The 18,279-nt window shown below is 49.7% G+C and overlaps 1 protein-coding gene across 3 annotated transcripts in view; it reads right to left on the reverse strand.

The window, feature by feature from the left end:
• Positions 1 to 436: 436 nt before the first annotated feature.
• The window catches only part of CCDC159 (coiled-coil domain containing 159), a 34,387-nt gene continuing 16,544 nt past the window's right edge, over positions 437 to 18,279 (reverse strand). For 2 of the 3 annotated variants that reach the window (XM_075321174.1, XM_075321173.1), the window contains exons 9-12: positions 7,574 to 7,674; positions 7,384 to 7,466; positions 2,178 to 2,324; positions 437 to 1,667 (exon numbers count right to left, since the gene is read on the reverse strand). In XM_075321174.1, coding sequence (XP_075177289.1) covers positions 1,546 to 1,667; positions 2,178 to 2,324; positions 7,384 to 7,466; positions 7,574 to 7,674 — 453 coding nt within the window. In that variant the 3' untranslated portion in view covers positions 437 to 1,545. The remainder of the gene's footprint in view (positions 1,668 to 2,177; positions 2,325 to 7,383; positions 7,467 to 7,573; positions 7,675 to 18,279) is intronic. The other variant, XM_075321176.1, reaches the window with a different exon arrangement.

An 18,279-nucleotide genomic window follows, 5' to 3' on the forward strand; every position in this document is an offset into this window, starting at 1 on the left:
AGAAAACTGGTGAGCCAGTGATCCCACTGGGGGTGTATAGCCAGAAGGGGAGGGGCCTTACACTTTTTAGTGTAATGCTTTGTGTGGCCTCCGGAGGCAGTAGCTATACACCCAATCGTCTGGGTCTCCCAATGGAGCGCCGAAGAAATTTTAATTTATTGAGATGCACATGTAGTTAAGTGATTCTTGCCTTGCTCTTCCTTGGAAGCGTCCATGGAGCCGTGCACCGACGCTGCTTCCTCGCACCACACCCTGATGGTTGCAAACACTTGCTAAATGCTGGCGATTTTATAATATCTCTTGATGAGGCAATCTTTTCATTACCGGATAAAAGCTGCTTGACAGAACGCCAACGGGGTGTGACGCTGTCATCAGACTGCAAGGGAAGCATTTAGAGGAATCTCAGATGTAACATTTCGCTCCTTTTCCTATGTTCTTTTGCTGCCACCAGCCTGACGTTACAATGTTCACATTCCAATAATGTAAAATCGTTGCATGAACGAGAATATCCAAATTTTTGCCCACTTATGTAGAAATCTCTCACTTTATATCAAATCACTGTCGCAGCAAAAGTCTGAAAAATCAGTAAATGATTTATTGCTTCCATCCATACATTGCTCTCCATAGTTAAACAGTGTCAGCTCTGCTCAATCCAGAATCTACATCATAATACATCAGCATCACACATATCTGTATCCAGAGCAGCTTATACATTAATCATTGCAGGTCGAGCTGTAAACACCTTTATCAATGCAGAAGCCGCTTCATAATGTGAAAAGTTTCTAGTTTCCCATTTAAAGTGCAGTTTACAAAGCTACAAGGATCCAATGTAAATCCGCCTTCCCTGCATTGCACAGACATGATATATTTCAGATGTGAGGAAAGGGGAAAAAAAAAAAAAAGAAAAAGCAGCAAAGTCATTGTTCTTACTCTTTATAAACTGGTTGTTTCTCTGCTTCTCAATCAAAACCGCCTTGCTTTACACTGCAGGCTGAAATTCTACAGACTATTGCATGTAGTATAAAGTGATTTCTCTTTATGTAGAATAAGTTTATATCATTAGACGGTTATAATTTTATGTATAAAGAGAAAAGATGATCCTTAGTGATCATTCATATATATCAAACTCAATCTTTCAAGGAGCACAGTCCTAAATATATTGGGGTACAGTCACTCTCCCCCAAAAACACCTTCACAATATCAGAGATGAATATTGTTTCATTTATAAAAATCCCAAAAATGGTAAAGAAAAAAAATTACAGTAAAATCTATGAATATAAAATGTAGCAGCAAATTACAGAGCAGCACAGAGTGTTTGCAGGATCAGGCCAATTGTATACAAGTCTGTAAGGGTGGATGTGCGACGGGCGATCTGCAGCCCCTTCCCTTCTTTATCCGGGGGATGAAACCTCTGATGACCGGTATTACTGATTGTGCGGAGCAGCAGACAACATCCATGTTCTTTGTTCTTTACTAGACACTTTTATACGCAGGAGAAATGTTAGTAACCTCTCAAATTTATTGTCCTTTGATTTTTCCCAACTTTCAGAGGTCGCTAAAATTAAGTTCAGGGGCGCTGTCTGAAAGGTCATCCAGGTCGTGGTCGCTTAGGTCTCGGTCGCTCCGGCTCTTTCCATCTCTGCTGGTGCTGGATTTTTCTCTAGAGTCTACAGGAGAAAAACAAAAAAAAAAAAAAAAAAGAATCAGATGGGATTCCTATTCTATGCAAATGATTATGCACAACAATGGAGTCACCTTTAAATGCACGATCAGCTCAGATGTTGTCGCATTCATCACTTGATATAATTTCTTATAGAAGCTGATACTTCCAGAGTTGTAATTCTGCAGCCGCCACCAGGGGGAGCTCTCTGCACACAGCTCCTATTGAAGGCCATTAGAGAGCTCCCCCTAGTGGCCGGAAACTTTTAAACAATGTCTAAAGAAAAGTTGTGCAACTTTAGATTTTAATTTAATCATTTTACATCTTATTCCTATCAGTAAATGGAGCATAAAACTCATCCTGCCGACAGGATTGTTACAATGTGTCAGTGTGTTCTAGAGGTGGAGATTTTGCTTTAGGGCAGTGCTCTGTAACCTGTGCTGGGGGCTGTAGAGAAGGAATAGTTATAAATCCCCACTGTGCGAGATACAAGCCACGAAAAGAAGGGGGCGAATACCTCTAGAAACCGTCGGAGCGGCTCCAAGGCTGTACGATGTGTCCTCGGAGCTGATGTCGGCCAGGCTGATCTGCGAGTGCTCGTCCTCTGCAGAAGAGGAGGACAGGGACCTGCTGAGCTCCGGCCTCTGCCTGCAGCGTCTGTGGTCTGTAAGGAGCAGAGGGTTAAAGGTCAATGTGGTACAAAAAGTCACATCACAGCTCCAGATATGTCAGATTATCGCTCTGGAGAGCAGCGAAGTCACCGCATGTATATTACATTATCTTGGAGGCCACAACTCGGCTCTCCAGGAATACATTACATTATGCAGGGGGTGACATCGCAATATTCCAGATATAAAGTGACATTATACAACACGCTTCAGACATAAGCAATATTACACAGCAGTGACATCACCGCTCTGTACATACACGTCATATCATACACCAGTGACATCACCGCTCTGTACATACACGTCATATCATACACCAGTGACATCACCGCTCTGTACATACGTCATATCATACACCAGTGACATCACCGCTCTGTACATACACGTCATATCATACACCAGTGACATCACCGCTCTGTACATACACGTCATATCATACACCAGTGACATCACCACTCTGTACATACACGTCATATCATACACCAGTGACATCACCGCTCTGTACATACACGTCATATCATACACCAGTGACATCACCACTCTGTACATACACGTCATATCATACACCAGTGACATCACCGCTCTGTACATACACGTCATATCATACACCAGTGACATCACCGCTCTGTACATACACGTCATATCATACACCAGTGACATCACCGCTCTGTACATACACGTCATATCATACACCAGTGACATCACCACTCTGTACATACACGTCATATCATACACCAGTGACATCACCGCTCTGTACATACACGTCATATCATACACCAGTGACATCACCACTCTGTACATACACGTCATATCATACACCAGTGACATCACCGCTCTGTACATACATGTCATATCATACACCAGTGACATCACCGCTCTGTACATACACGTCATATCATACACCAGTGACATCACCGCTCTGTACATACACGTCATATCATACACCAGTGACATCACCGCTCTGTACATACACGTCATATCATACAGCAGTGACATCACCGCTCTGTACATACACGTCATATCATACACCAGTGACATCACCGCTCTGTACATACAAGTCATATCATACACCAGTGACATCACCGCTCTGTACATACACGTCATATCATACACCAGTGACATCACCGCTCTGTACATACACGTCATATCATACACCAGTGACATCACCGCTCTGTACATACACGTCATATCATACACCAGTGACATCACCGCTCTGTACATACACGTCATATCATACAGCAGTGACATCACCGCTCTGTACATACACATCATATCATACACCAGTGACATCACCGCTCTGTACATACAAGTCATATCATACACCAGTGACATCACCGCTCTGTACATACACGTCATATCATACACCAGTGACATCACCGCTCTGTACATACACGTCATATCATACACCAGTGACATCACCGCTCTGTACATACACGTCATATCATACACCAGTGACATCACCACTCTGTACATACACGTCATATCATACACCAGTGACATCACCGCTCTGTACATACACGTCACATCATACAGCAGTGACATCACCGCTCTGTACATACACGTCATATCATACACCAGTGACATCACCGCTCTGTACATACACGTCATATCATACACCAGTGACATCACCACTCTGTACATACACGTCATATCATACACCAGTGACATCACCACTCTGTACATACACGTCATATCATACACCAGTGACATCACCACTCTGTACATACACGTCATATTATACACCAGTGACATCACCACTCTGTACATACACGTCATATCATACACCAGTGACATCACCGCTCTGTACATACACGTCATATTATACACCAGTGACATCACCACTCTGTACATACACGTCATATTATACAGCAGTGACATCACCACTCTGTACATACACGTCATATCATACACCAGTGACATCACCGCTCTGTACATACACGTCATATCATACACCAGTGACATCACCACTCTGTACATACACGTCATGTCATACACCAGTGACATCACCGCTCTGTACATACACGTCATATCATACACCAGTGACATCACCACTCTGTACATACACGTCATATCATACACCAGTGACATCACCGCTCTGTACATACACGTCATATCATACACCAGTGACATCACCACTCTGTACATACACGTCATATCATACACCAGTGACATCACCGCTCTGTAGATACAGGTCACATCATACAGCAGTGACATCACCGCTCTGTACATACACGTCATATCATACACCAGTGACATCACCGCTCTGTACATACACGTCATATCATACACCAGTGACATCACCACTCTGTACATACACGTCATATCATACACCAGTGACATCACCACTCTGTACATACACGTCATATCATACACCAGTGACATCACCACTCTGTACATACACGTCATATCATACACCAGTGACATCACCGCTCTGTAGATACAGGTCACATCATACACCAGTGACATCACCGCTCTGTACATACACGTCATATCATACACCAGTGACATCACCACTCTGTACATACACGTCATATCATACACCAGTGACATCACCACTCTGTACATACACGTCACATCATACAGCAGTGACATCACCACTCTGTACATACACGTCATATCATACACCAGTGACATCACCACTCTGTACATACACGTCATATCATACACCAGTGACATCACCACTCTGTACATACACGTCATATCATACACCAGTGACATCACCGCTCTGTACATACACATCATATCATACACCAGTGACATCACCACTCTGTACATACACGTCATATCATACACCAGTGACATCACCACTCTGTACATACACGTCATATCATACACCAGTGACATCACCGCTCTGTACATACACGTCATATCATACACCAGTGACATCACCACTCTGTACATACACGTCATATCATACACCAGTGACATCACCACTCTGTACATACACGTCATATCATACACCAGTGACATCACCACTCTGTACATACACATCATATCATACACCAGTGACATCACCGCTCTGTACATACACGTCATATCATACACCAGTGACATCACCACTCTGTACATACACGTCATATCATACACCAGTGACATCACCACTCTGTACATACACGTCATATCATACACCAGTGACATCACCGCTCTGTACATACACGTCATATCATACACCAGTGACATCACCGCTCTGTACATACACGTCATATCATACACCAGTGACATCACCACTCTGTACATACACGTCATATCATACACCAGTGACATCACCACTCTGTACATACACGTCATATCATACACCAGTGACATCACCACTCTGTACATACACATCATATCATACACCAGTGACATCACCACTCTGTACATACACGTCATATCATACAGCAGTGACATCACCGCTCTGTACATACACGTCATATCATACACCAGTGACATCACCACTCTGTACATACATGTCATATCATACAGCAGTGACATCACCACTCTGTACATACACGTCATATCATACACCAGTGACATCACCACTCTGTACATACACGTCATATCATACACCAGTGACATCACCACTCTGTACATACACGTCATATACACCAGTGACATCACCGCTCTGTACATACACGTCATATCATACAGCAGTGACATCACCGCTCTGTACATACACGTCATATCATACACCAGTGACATCACCGCTCTGTACATACACGTCATATCATACAGCAGTGACATCACCACTCTGTACTTACACGTCATATCATACACCAGTGACATCACCACTCTGTACATACACGTCATATCATACACCAGTGACATCACCGCTCTGTACATACACGTCATATCATACACCAGTGACATCACCACTCTGTACATACACGTCATATCATACACCAGTGACATCACCACTCTGTACATACACATCATATCATACACCAGTGACATCACCGCTCTGTACATACACGTCATATCATACAGCAGTGACATCACCACTCTGTAGATACACGTCATATCATACACCAGTGACATCACCGCTCTGTACATACACGTCATATCATACACCAGTGACATCACCACTCTGTACTTACACGTCATATCATACACCAGTGACATCACCACTCTGTACATACACGTCATATCATACACCAGTGACATCACCGCTCTGTACTTACACGTCATATCATACACCAGTGACATCACCGCTCTGTACATACAGGTCATATCATACACCAGTGACATCACCACTATGTACATACACGTCATATCATACACCAGTGACATCACCACTCTGTACATACACGTCATATCATACAGCAGTGACATCACCACTCTGTACATACACGTCATATCATACAGCAGTGACATCAATGCTCTGTACATACACGTCATATCATACACCAGTGACATCACCACTCTGTACATACACGTCATATCATACAGCAGTGACATCACTGCTCTGTAGATACAGGTCACATCATACAGCAGTGACATCACCACTCTGTAGATACACGTCATATCATACACCAGTGACATCACCGCTCTGTACATACAGGTCATATCATATAGCAGTGACATCACCGCTCGATGGATACAGGTCGTATTATACAGCAGTGATGTCACCACTCTGTAGATACAGGTCATATTATACAGCAGTGATGTCACCGCTCGATGGATACAGGTCATATTATACAGCAGTGATGTCACCACTCTGTAGATACAGGTCATATTATACAGCAGTGATGTCACCGCTCGATGGATACAGGTCATATTATACAGCAGTGATGTCACCGCTCTGTAGATACAGGTCATATTATACAGCAGTGATGTCACCACTCTGTAGATACAGGTCATATTATACAGCAGTGATGTCACCACTCTGTAGATACAGGTCATATTATACAGCAGTGATGTCACACTCTGTAGATACAGGTCATATTATACAGCAGTGATGTCACCACTCTGTAGATACAGGTCATATTATACAGCAGTGATGTCACCGCTCGATGGATACAGGTCGTATTATACCCCTCTTGCTTTTATAACCAGCGTGGCTGTGACTGTACTAACCAGTCCGGTCACCCCTCGCTCTGTGAACAGAGACTTTCCCCTCCAGAATCTTCACGTCGTCCAAAAGGTCTCCAATTACCGATCTGTGGACGACAAACAAAGCAGCAGAAAATCAGCCAAACCCGACCTTCAGAGTTTATTAGTGAAATTCCTTTACTCCATTAGTGGAAGTTTCCGGATGGTGGCGTACCTGAGCTGCAGAACGTCTCGCTGCGCTCCCTGGGCATCCGCTCGCGCACGCGCCAGCTCCTGGGTGTGCACTTCATGGCTGCGCAGTATTCTCTCCAGCACCTGGGGAGCAGCAGACGTTACATATACCGTATTTTTCGGACTATAAGACGCACCGGACTATAAGACGCACCCTTGTTTTAGAGGAGGAAAAAATAGAAAAAAAAAAAGAGAATTTTGTTTACTTACCGTAAATTCTTTTTCTTATAGTTCCGACATGGGAGACCCAGACCATGGGTGTATAGCTTCTGCCTCCGGAGGACACACAAAGTACTACACTAAAAAGTGTAGCTCCTCCCTCCTAGCATATACACCCCCTGGATGACTATATGCAGCCAGTTTAGTGCAAAAGCTGAAGGAGGACATCCACCCACAAGTAGAGATAGAGTAAAACCCGGAACAACCGGAACCTCTGTCTACAACAACAGCCGGTGAAAACACACGGAACAAGAACTGCCAACAGGCAACATGGAGGGTGCTGGGTCTCCCATGTCGGAACTATAAGAAAAAGAATTTACGGTAAGTAAACAAAATTCTCTTTTTCTTCATCGTTCCTTATGGGAGACCCAGACCATGGGACGTCTCAAAGCAGTCCATGGGTGGGAAATAAACAGAAAACTGAGAAGTAGGCGAAACCTAACTTCACAAATGGGCGACAGCCGCCTGAAGGATGCGTCTGCCCAAGCTCGCATCTGCCGAAGCATGAGCATGCACTTGATAGTGCTTCGAAATGGTGTGCAGACTAGACCAAGTGGCCGCCTGACCGACCTGCTGAGCCGTAGCCTGGTGCCTGAAAGCCCAAGAGGCACCGACAGCTCTGGTCGAGTGCGCCTTAATCCCCGGCGGGGGAGGCACCTGAGTACATTGGTAGGCATCGGAGATGGCCGACCTAATCCAACGAGCTAGGGTCGGTTTAGAAGCCGAGAGACCCTTGCGCTGACCTATGGTCAGCACAAAGAAGGGAATTTTGTTTACTTACCGTAAATTCCTTTTCTTCTAGCTCCAATTGGGAGACCCAGACAGTGGGTGTATAGCTACTGCCTCTGGAGGCCGCACAAAGAACTACACTTAAAAGTGTAAGGCCCCTCCCCTTCTGGCTATACACCCTCCCGTAGGAGTACAGATTCCTCAGTTTTAGTACCAAAGCAAGAAGGAGGAAAGCCAATAACAGTTTCAAAAACAAATTCAATCCGATAACTAGATCGGAGAACTTAAGAAACAACGTGAACAACATGTGCACCCGAAAAAACGAAACCCTAAAAACAGATAGGGCGGGTGCTGGGTCTCCCAATTGGAGCTAGAAGAAAAGGAATTTACGGTAAGTAAACAAAATTCCCTTCTTCTTTTTCGCTCCTAATTGGGAGACCCAGACAGTGGGACGTCCAAAAGCAGTCCCTGGGTGGGTAAAAAGATACCACATGAACGGGCTGTCATACAGCCTCTTCCTACAGGTGGGCCACCGCCGCCTGAAGGACCTGTCTACCTAGGCTGGCATCTGCCGAAGCGTAGGTATGCACTTGATAGTGTTTGGTAAACGTGTGCAGACTCGACCAGGTAGCCGCCTGGCACACTTGCTGAGCCGTAGCCTGATGCCTCAACGCCCAGGACGCACCAACGGCTCTGGTAGAATGGGCCTTCAGTCCAGATGGAATCTGAAGCCCAGCAGAACGGTATGTGTGAAGAATTGGTTCCTTGATCCACCGCGCCAGGGTGGATTTGGAAGCTTGCGATCCCTTATGCTGACCAGCGACTAGGACAAAGAGCGCATCCGAACGGCGTAGAGGCGCCGTGCGAGAAATGTAAATCCTGAGTGCTCTCACCAGGTCCAACAGATGTAAACCCTTTTCAAATTGGTGAACTGGATGCGGACACAAAGATGGCAAAGTGATATCCTGATTGAGATGAAAGGAAGAAACCACCTTGGGAGAAAACTCTGGAATTGGACGCAGTACCACCTTGTCTTGGTGAAATACCAGGAAGGGAGATTTGCAAGATAACGCCGCCAGCTCGGACACTCTTCGAAGAGACGTGACCGCTACAAGAAAAACTACCTTTTGTGAAAGCCGAGAAAGGGGAACCTCTTTCAAAGGCTCGAAAGGCGGCTTTTGAAGAGCAAGGAGAACCTTGTTAAGATCCCAGGGTTCCAATGGCCGTCTGTAAGGAGGAACGATATGACAAACTCCTTGGAGAAACGTGCGTACTTTAGAAAGCTGTGCCAAGCGCTTCTGAAAGAATACGGATAACGCGGAGACTTGACCCTTAAGCGAGCTAAGGGACAAACCTTTTTCCAACCCAGACTGCAGGAAGGAAAGAAAAATTGGCAATGCAAATGGCCAGGGAGAAAACCCTTGAGCCAAGCACCACGCTAAGAATATCTTCCACGTCCTGTGATAGATCTTAGCTGAGGATGGTTTTCTAGCCTGTCTCATTGTGGCAACAACTCCCTGAGATAAACCTGAGGCCGCTAGGATCCAGGACTCAATGGCCACACAGTCAGGTTCAGGGCCGCAGAATTCAGATGGAAAAACGGCCCTTGAGACAGCAGATCTGGACGGTCTGGTAGTGCCCACGGTTGGCCTACCGTGAGATGCCACAGATCCGGGTACCACGACCTTCTTGGCCAATTTGGAGCGACGAGTATGGCTCGCTGGCAGTCGGACTTGATTTTCCGGAGAACTCTGGGTAACAATGCTAGAGGTGGGAACACATAGGGGAGTCGGAATTGCGACCAATCCTGAACCAAGGCGTCTGCCGCCAGCGCTCGGTGATCGTGAGACCGTGCCATGAAAACTGGGACCTTGTTGTTGTGCCGTGACGCCATCAGATCGACGTCCGGCGACCCCCAGCGGCAACAGATCTGTTGAAACACGTCCGGGTGAAGGGACCATTCTCCTGCGTCCATGCCCTGGCGACTGAGAAAGTCTGCTTCCCAGTTTTCCACGCCTGGGATGTGAACTGCAGATATGGTGGACGCTCTGCTTTCCACCCACGTCAAAATCCGCTGGACTTCTTGAAAAGCTTGGCGACTGCGTGTTCCCCCTTGGTGGTTGATGTACGCCACCGCCGTGGAATTGTCCGACTGAATCCGAATCTGCTTGCCTTCCAGCCATTGTTGGAAGGCTCGCAGGGCAAGGTAGATCGCTCTGATTTCCAGAACATTGATCTGCAAGGTGGACTCTTCCTGAGTCCACGTCCCCTGAGCCCTGTGGTGGAGAAACACCGCTCCCCACCCTGATAGGCTCGCATCTGTCGTGACCACTGCCCAGGACGGGGGAAGGAACGACTTTCCCTGTGACAATGAGTTGGGGAGAAGCCACCAACGTAGAGAATCCTTGGCAGTCTGAGAGAGGGAGACAGTCCTGTCGAGGGACGTCGATTTCCCATCCCATTGGCGTAGAATGTCCCATTGTAGAGGGCGCAGATGAAACTGCGCGAACGGGACTGCCTCCATTGCTGCTACCATCTTTCCTAGGAAATGCATGAGGCGCCTCAGTGAGTGCGACTGGCTCTGAAGGAGAGATTGCACTCCGGTCCGTAGCGAGCACTGCTTGTCCAGTGGAAGCCTCACTATCGCTGATAGAGTATGAAACTCCATGCCAAGATAAGTCAGAGATTGGGTCGGGGTTAGATGAGACTTTGGAAAGTTGATAATCCACCCGAAAGTCTGGAGAGTGTCTAGCGCCACCTTCAGACTGTGTTGGCATGCTTCTTGAGAGGATGCCTTTATAAGCAGGTCGTCTAGGTACGGGATGACCGAGTGACCCTGCGAGTGCAGAACAGCTACTACTGCTGCCATGACTTTGGTGAAGACCCGGGGGGCTGTTGCCAGACCGAAGGGTAACGCTACGAACTGTAGGTGCTCGTCGTGTATGACGAAACGTAGGAAACGCTGATGCTCTGGTGCAATCGGCACGTGGAGATACGCATCTTTGATGTCTATTGATGCTAGAAAATCTCCCTGAGACATTGAGGCTATGACGGAGCGTAGGGATTCCATCCGGAACCTCCTGACTTTTACGTGTCTGTTGAGCAACTTCAGATCCAGGACGGGACGATACGATCCGTCCTTTTTTGGGACCACAAACAGATTGGAGTAAAAACCGTGACCCTGTTCCTGAAGAGGGACGGAGGTCACTACTCCTTCCGCCTTTAGAGCGGCCACCGCCTGCAACAGAGCATCGGCTCGGTCTGGTGGTGGAGAAGTTCTGAAGAAACGAGTTGGCGGACGAGAACCGAACTCTATCCTGTACCCGTGAGATAGAATATCTCTCACCCAACGGTCTTTGACATTTGCTAGCCAAATGTCGCCAAAGTGGGACAGCCTCCCACCGACCGCGGGTGTGGGCATCGGAGACCGCAAGTCAGGAGGACGTCGTTTTGGCAACGGTTCCTCCGGCTGGTCTTTTTGGGCGTGACTGAGACCTCCAAGAATTTGAACGTCTCTGGTCCTTTTGAGTCTTTTTTGACGAGGCGAATTGGGACCTGCCCTGTCCTCGAAAGGACCGATAACCAGACTGACCCCTCCTCTGTTGGGGCTTGTTTTGTCTGTGTTGCGGTAAGGAAGAGTCCTTACCCTTGGAGTGTTTGATGATTTCATCCAAACGCTCTCCAAACAATCGGTCACGAGAAAAAGGCAAATTGGTTAAGCACTTCTTGGAATGAGAATCTGCTTTCCAATGTCTCAACCACAGAGCCCTACGCAAAACAACTGAGTTGGCTGACGCCACTGCCGTGCGGCTTGTAGCGTCAAGAACAGCATTAATCGCGTACGACGCGAATGCCGCCATTTGCGAGGTCAATGGTGCTACCTGCGGGGCAAATGCACGTGTGACAGAGTCGACTCGCGCAAGCCCGGCCGTGATAGCTTGGAGTGCCCATACGGCCGCAAAAGAAGGCGCTAATGACGCTCCAATCGCTTCATAGATGGATTTCAGCCAGAGCTCCATCTGCCTGTCAGTGGCATCTTTAAGTGCCGCTCCATCTTCAACAGCAACCAAGGATCTGGCTGCAAGCCTGGAAATTGGAGGATCCACTTTTGGACACTGGGTCCAACCCTTGACCACTTCAGAGGGAAAAGGGTAGCGTGTATCTTTAAGTCGTTTAGGAAAACGCCGTTCAGGATAAGCGTGGGGTTTCTGGATTGCGTCTCTGAAGTCAGCGTGGTCCAGAAAAGTGCTTAATGTACGCTTAGGGTATCTGAAATGGATTCTCTCGTGCTGCGAAGCTGACTCCTCTACAGGAGGAGCTGGTGGGGAAATATTCAACATCTTATTGATGTTAAATATAAGATCATTAACTATTGCGTCACCATCTGGTGTATCTAGATTGAGAGCGGTCCCAGGATCAGAATCCTGATCAGTTAAGTCCGCCTCATCACCCATAGATTCATCCCGCTGGGATCCAGACCATTGAGATGAATGTGAAGGCCCGTCATAACGAGCCCGCTTAGGCTGCCCGGGGCCATCGTCCGAGTCAGAGTCTTCACCCTGAGGTGTAGATGCCCGTCCCGGAGCTAGGAGCTGAGGGGGACCAGGGGGCAATACATGCACAGTGTCCGTGGTCTGAAGTACAGGCCTAGCTCGCAATGTGTCAAGAATTTGTGACATAGTGAGAGACATTCTGTCAGCAAAAGCTGCAAACTCAGTTCCTGTCACCTGGACAGCATTCACAGGTGGTACACCCTGGGACACGTCCAGCAGAGGTCCCGACTGTGCAAGCGCCGCAGGGGCCGAGCACTGCACACAATGGGGGTCCGTGGAGCCTGCCGGTAGAAAAGTCCCACATGCGGTGCAGGAAGCATACAATGTCTGTGCCTTGGCACCCTTGCGTTTTACGGGCGACATGCTGCTGGCTCTCTGCATGTGAGAGAGTCTATAGCCAAAGGGCGACCAGCGCTATGCAATACAAAGTATTTGTAGCAACAAAATACTAAGAATACTACGAGCACAAGAGGGGGTGAGCCCTGAGGGCTGCTTACCGCCCGCTGAACAGCGGGTAAGAGGCTGCTGAATGCCTTGTCTGGGTCTCCCCGGCTCCCCTCTGCAGCTCAGCGTGTCTGCAAGAATGGCTGCCGGCTACTGTGGAGAGGGGCGGTCCGTGGGAGTTCCCAAACAAAAGTGCGGGAACAGTGTCCCCTCTGTGCTGACTGTGAGGGCTGGAGTATGTAAAAACGACTCCAGCCCTCAGCGCTGATGCCCTGGCCAGCGTCCCGCCCCTCTCCTGACTGGCAGGTCTGTGGGCGGGAACGAACGCAAGCAGGCCGCAAAAGCCGGGGACTCGAGTTATCAGCGCGGCCGCCGTAAAAGCGCGGGCCGCGCTGAAGTCCCCGGCGCACCGCAAGTGCCAGCCGCGCCGCTGTTCGAGCGGCCGGCGCGACCGAGTTCTGGACGTGGGCAGCGTCCCGCCCCTCTCCTGACTGGCAGGTGTGGGGGCGGGAACGAAAGGAAGCAGGCCGCAAAAGCCGGGGACTGTAGTTATCAGCGCGGCCGCCGTAAAAGCGCAGGCCGCGCTGAAGTCCCCGGCGCACTACAAGTGCCAGCCGCGCCGCAGTCCCAGCGGCCGGCGCGTCCTATTCCCATAAATGTGCCTGCTTCAGCAAAGCTGAATGAGGCCATGGCACAGGCGCCGCAGCGCTGATGTCCCCCGGCGCACTACAACACCCAGCATGCTGCGGTGTGAGCGCCAGATACACGGGGACACAGAGTACCTTGAGGATGCAGGGCCATGTCCCTGATGTACTCCGCTCCATCCAGCATCTTCTCCAGGGGCTGTAGATGGAGCACGGTCTCTGTGCCTGGAGACCGGTAAATCCCACTTCACCCAGAGCCCTGTAAAAAGGGATGGGGAAGGAATCAGCATGTGGGCTCCTGCCGCCGTACCCGCAATGGGTACCTCAACCTTACAAACACCTCCGACATAAGTGGGGTGAGAAGGGAGCATGCTGGGGACACTATATGTGTCCTCTTTTCTTCCATCCGACATAGTCAGCAGCTGCTGCTGACTAAAAACAATGGAGCTATGCGTGCGTGTCTGACCTCCTTGCGCACAAAGCTAAAACTGAGGAATCTGTACTCCTACGGGAGGGTGTATAGCCAGAAGGGGAGGGGCCTTACACTTTTAAGTGTAGTTCTTTGTGCGGCCTCCAGAGGCAGTAGCTATACACCCACTGTCTGGGTCTCCCAATTAGGAGCGAAAAAGAAAAGAGAGGTGCACCGCCTGAGAGCAGCGGTGCGTGACACATAGATCCGGAGAGCCCGCACCAAGTCTAAAGTATGCAACGCTTTCTCAAAGCGATGCACAGGGGCCGGACAAAGGGAAGGCAATGAAATGTCCTGGTTAAGGTGGAAAGGAGACACCACCTTAGGGAGAAAGTCCGGAGTCGGACGGAGAACCACCTTGTCTTGGTGAAAAACCAAAAAGGGTGACTCCGAAGAGAGCGCAGCCAAATCAGAGACTCTCCTGAGAGAAGTTATGGCCACCAGAAAGACCACTTTCTGTGAAAGTCGAAACAAAGAAACCTCCCTAAGAGGCTCAAAGGGGGGTTTCTGTAAGGCCGTGAGGACCAGATTAAGGTCCCAGGGATCCAAAGGCCGCCGGTATGGAGGAATGATGTGAGATGCGCCCTGCATGAAGGTGCGCACCTGGGCCAGTCGGGCGATACGCCGCTGGAACAACACTGACAGAGCCGAGACCTGTCCCTTGAGGGAATTGAGGGATAGTCCTAGCTGCAGACCGGACTGTAGAAAGGACAGGATGGTCGGCAAGGAAAAAGGCCAAGGAGCATGGCCGGAAGAGCGACACCAGGACAGGAAAATTCTCCAAGTCCTGTGGTAAATCCTGGCCGAGGAAGACTTCCGAGCCTGAGTCATAGTGGAGATGACCTCGGAAGGAATGCCGGAAGTCGTCAAGATCCAGGACTCAAGAGCCACGCCGTCAATCTGAGAGCCGCAGAATTCTGGCGGAAAAACGGACCTTGTGAGAGAAGGTCTGGGCGGTCCGGGAGATGCCACGGCACCTCTACGGACAGACGGAGCAGGTCTGGGTACCAAGCTCGCCTGGGCCAGTCTGGAGCAATGATTATGACCCGACGGCCCTCCATTCTGATCTTGCGCAGGACTCTGGGCAAGAGAGCTAGAGGGGGAAACACGTAGGCCAGACGGAACTGGGACCAATCCTGAACCAGCGCATCCGCTGCCAAGGCCTGAGGATCGTGGGAGCGAGCCACGTAAACCGGGACCTTGTTGTTGTGCCGGGATGCCATTAGGTCCACTTCCGGAGTGCCCCACTTGCGACAGATTGACCGGAACACTGCCGGATGCAGGGCTCACTCGCCGCTGTCCACGGTTTGACGGCTGAGATAATCTGCCTCCCAGTTTTCTACGCCTGGGATGTGGACTGCGGATATGGTGGACTTGGAGTCCTCCGTCCACTGAAGGATACGTTGAACCTCCAACATTGCCAGGCGACTGCGAGTCCCGCCCTGGTGATTGATGTAGGCAACTGCTGTCGCGTTGTCTGACTGGACTCGGATGTGCTTGCCCGCCAACAGGTGGTGAAAGGCTACGAGAGCTAGAAGCACAGCTCTGATTTCCAGCACATTGATCGAGAGGGCTGATTCGGACGGAGTCCAAGTGCCCTGTGCTCGGTGGTGGAGAAACACTGCTCCCCAGCCGGATAGACTGGCATCCGTGGTGAGAATCACCCAGGACGGGATCAGAAAGGAGCGTCCCTGTGACAGAGAGAGGGGCCGAAGCCACCACTGAAGAGAGCTCCTTGTCTGTGGCGACAGAGCCACTAACCTGTGCAAGGAAGAGGTCCGCTTGTCCCAACAGCGGAGAATGTCCAGCTGCAGAGGACGCAGATGGAACCGGGCAAAGGGAACCGCTTCCATTGACGCCACCATCTGACCCAGCACCTGCATGAGGTGCCTGATGGAATGACGGCGGGGCCTCAACAGAGAGCGCGCCGCCAGATAAAGGGACTGCTGTTTGACTAGGGGCAGCTTCACAAGTGCCGGCAGAGTCTCGAATTGCATCCCTAGGTACGTAAGTTTCTGGGTCGGGGTCAGAGTGGACTTGGGTAGATTGACAAGCCACCCGAATTGAACAAGCGTGGCGAGAGTGAGCGAGACACTCCGCTGACAGTCTGCACTGGATGAAGCCTTGACTAGAAGGTCGTCCAGGTAAGGAATCACTGCCAACCCCTGGAGGTGCAGAACCGCAACCACTGCTGCCATGACCTTGGTGAATACTCGAGGGGCCGTGGCTAACCCGAAGGGGAGAGCCACGAATTGGAAATGTTCCTCTACGATTGCAAAACGTAGCCAACGCTGGTGTGAAACTGCAATTGGCACATGCAAATAGGCATCTCTGATGTCGATGGATGCTAGAAAATCTCCTTGGGTCATTGAGGCAATGACTGACCGCAGAGATTCCATGTGAAAATGCCGCACCTGAACATGCTTGTTGAGAAGCTTGAGATCCAGGATGGGTCGGAAGGAACCGTCCTTCTTGGGGACTAGGAAGAGATTTGAGTAGAAACCTCTGAACCGTTCCCGGGCGGGAACCGGTACAATTACTCCGTTGGCCTGCAAAGATGCCACGGCCTGAGAGAAGGCGGCGGCTTTGGAGCAGGGGGGAGTGGACAGAAAAAATCTGTTTGGCGGGCTGGAAGAGAATTCTATCCTGTAGCCGCGGGAGATGATATCCCGCACCCACTGATCGGAGACGTGTTGAAACCACACGTCGACAAAGTGGGAGAGCCTGCCACCGACTAAGGACGTTGCTGGCGCGGCCAGATAGTCAAGAGGAGGCTCCTCCGTTCTTCTGAGGACGCGGCTTCGTGCGCCAGCTGGTTTTTCGATCCTTGGCTGAGTTAGTGGACGAGGCTGAGGGCTTAGAGGATGACCAGTTAGAGGAACGAAAGGAACGAAACCTCGACTGGTTCCTGCCCTGGACAGGTTTCCTGGTTTTAGTTTGTGGCAAGGAAGTACTCTTCCCGCCAGTAGCTTCCTTAATAATTTCATCCAGTTGTTCACCGAACAGCCGGGACCCAGCAAAAGGGAGCCCAGCAAGGTACTTCTTGGAAGAAGCATCTGCTTTCCACTCTCGAAGCCACAAGATCCTGCGGATCGCGAGGGAATTAGCGGAAGCCACCGCCGTGCGGTGAGAAGCCTCCAGAATGGCAGACATGGCATAGGATGAAAAAGCCGAAGCCTGGGAAGTTAAGGCAACCATTTCGGGCATAGAGTCCCTGGTGAGGGAATGCATCTCCGCCAGAGAAGCAGAGATGGCTTTGAGAGCCCACACTGCTGCAAAAGATGGGGGGGAACGAGGCCCCTGCCGCTTCATATACAGACTTGGCCAGAAGGTCAACCTGGCGGTCAGTGGGATCCTTAAGTGAGGTGCCATCAGCCACTGATACAACGGTCCGGGCTGAGATTCTAGACACCGGAGGATCCACCTTAGGTGAATGAGCCCACTCCTTGACCACCTCTGGTGGAAAGGGAAACTGGTCATCAGAACCACGCTTTGGGAAGCGTTTGTCAGGACAGGCCCTGGGCTTGGTCACAGTGGTATGAAAACTGGAGTGGTTAAAGAACACACTCCTTGCTCTCTTAGGTGAGGTAAACTGGTGTTTTTCTACCAGAGAGGCTTGTTCCTCTGACAC

Source organism: Anomaloglossus baeobatrachus, chromosome 8 (genome assembly GCF_048569485.1).
Source record: "Anomaloglossus baeobatrachus isolate aAnoBae1 chromosome 8, aAnoBae1.hap1, whole genome shotgun sequence".
Lineage (NCBI taxonomy): Eukaryota > Metazoa > Chordata > Amphibia > Anura > Aromobatidae > Anomaloglossus > Anomaloglossus baeobatrachus.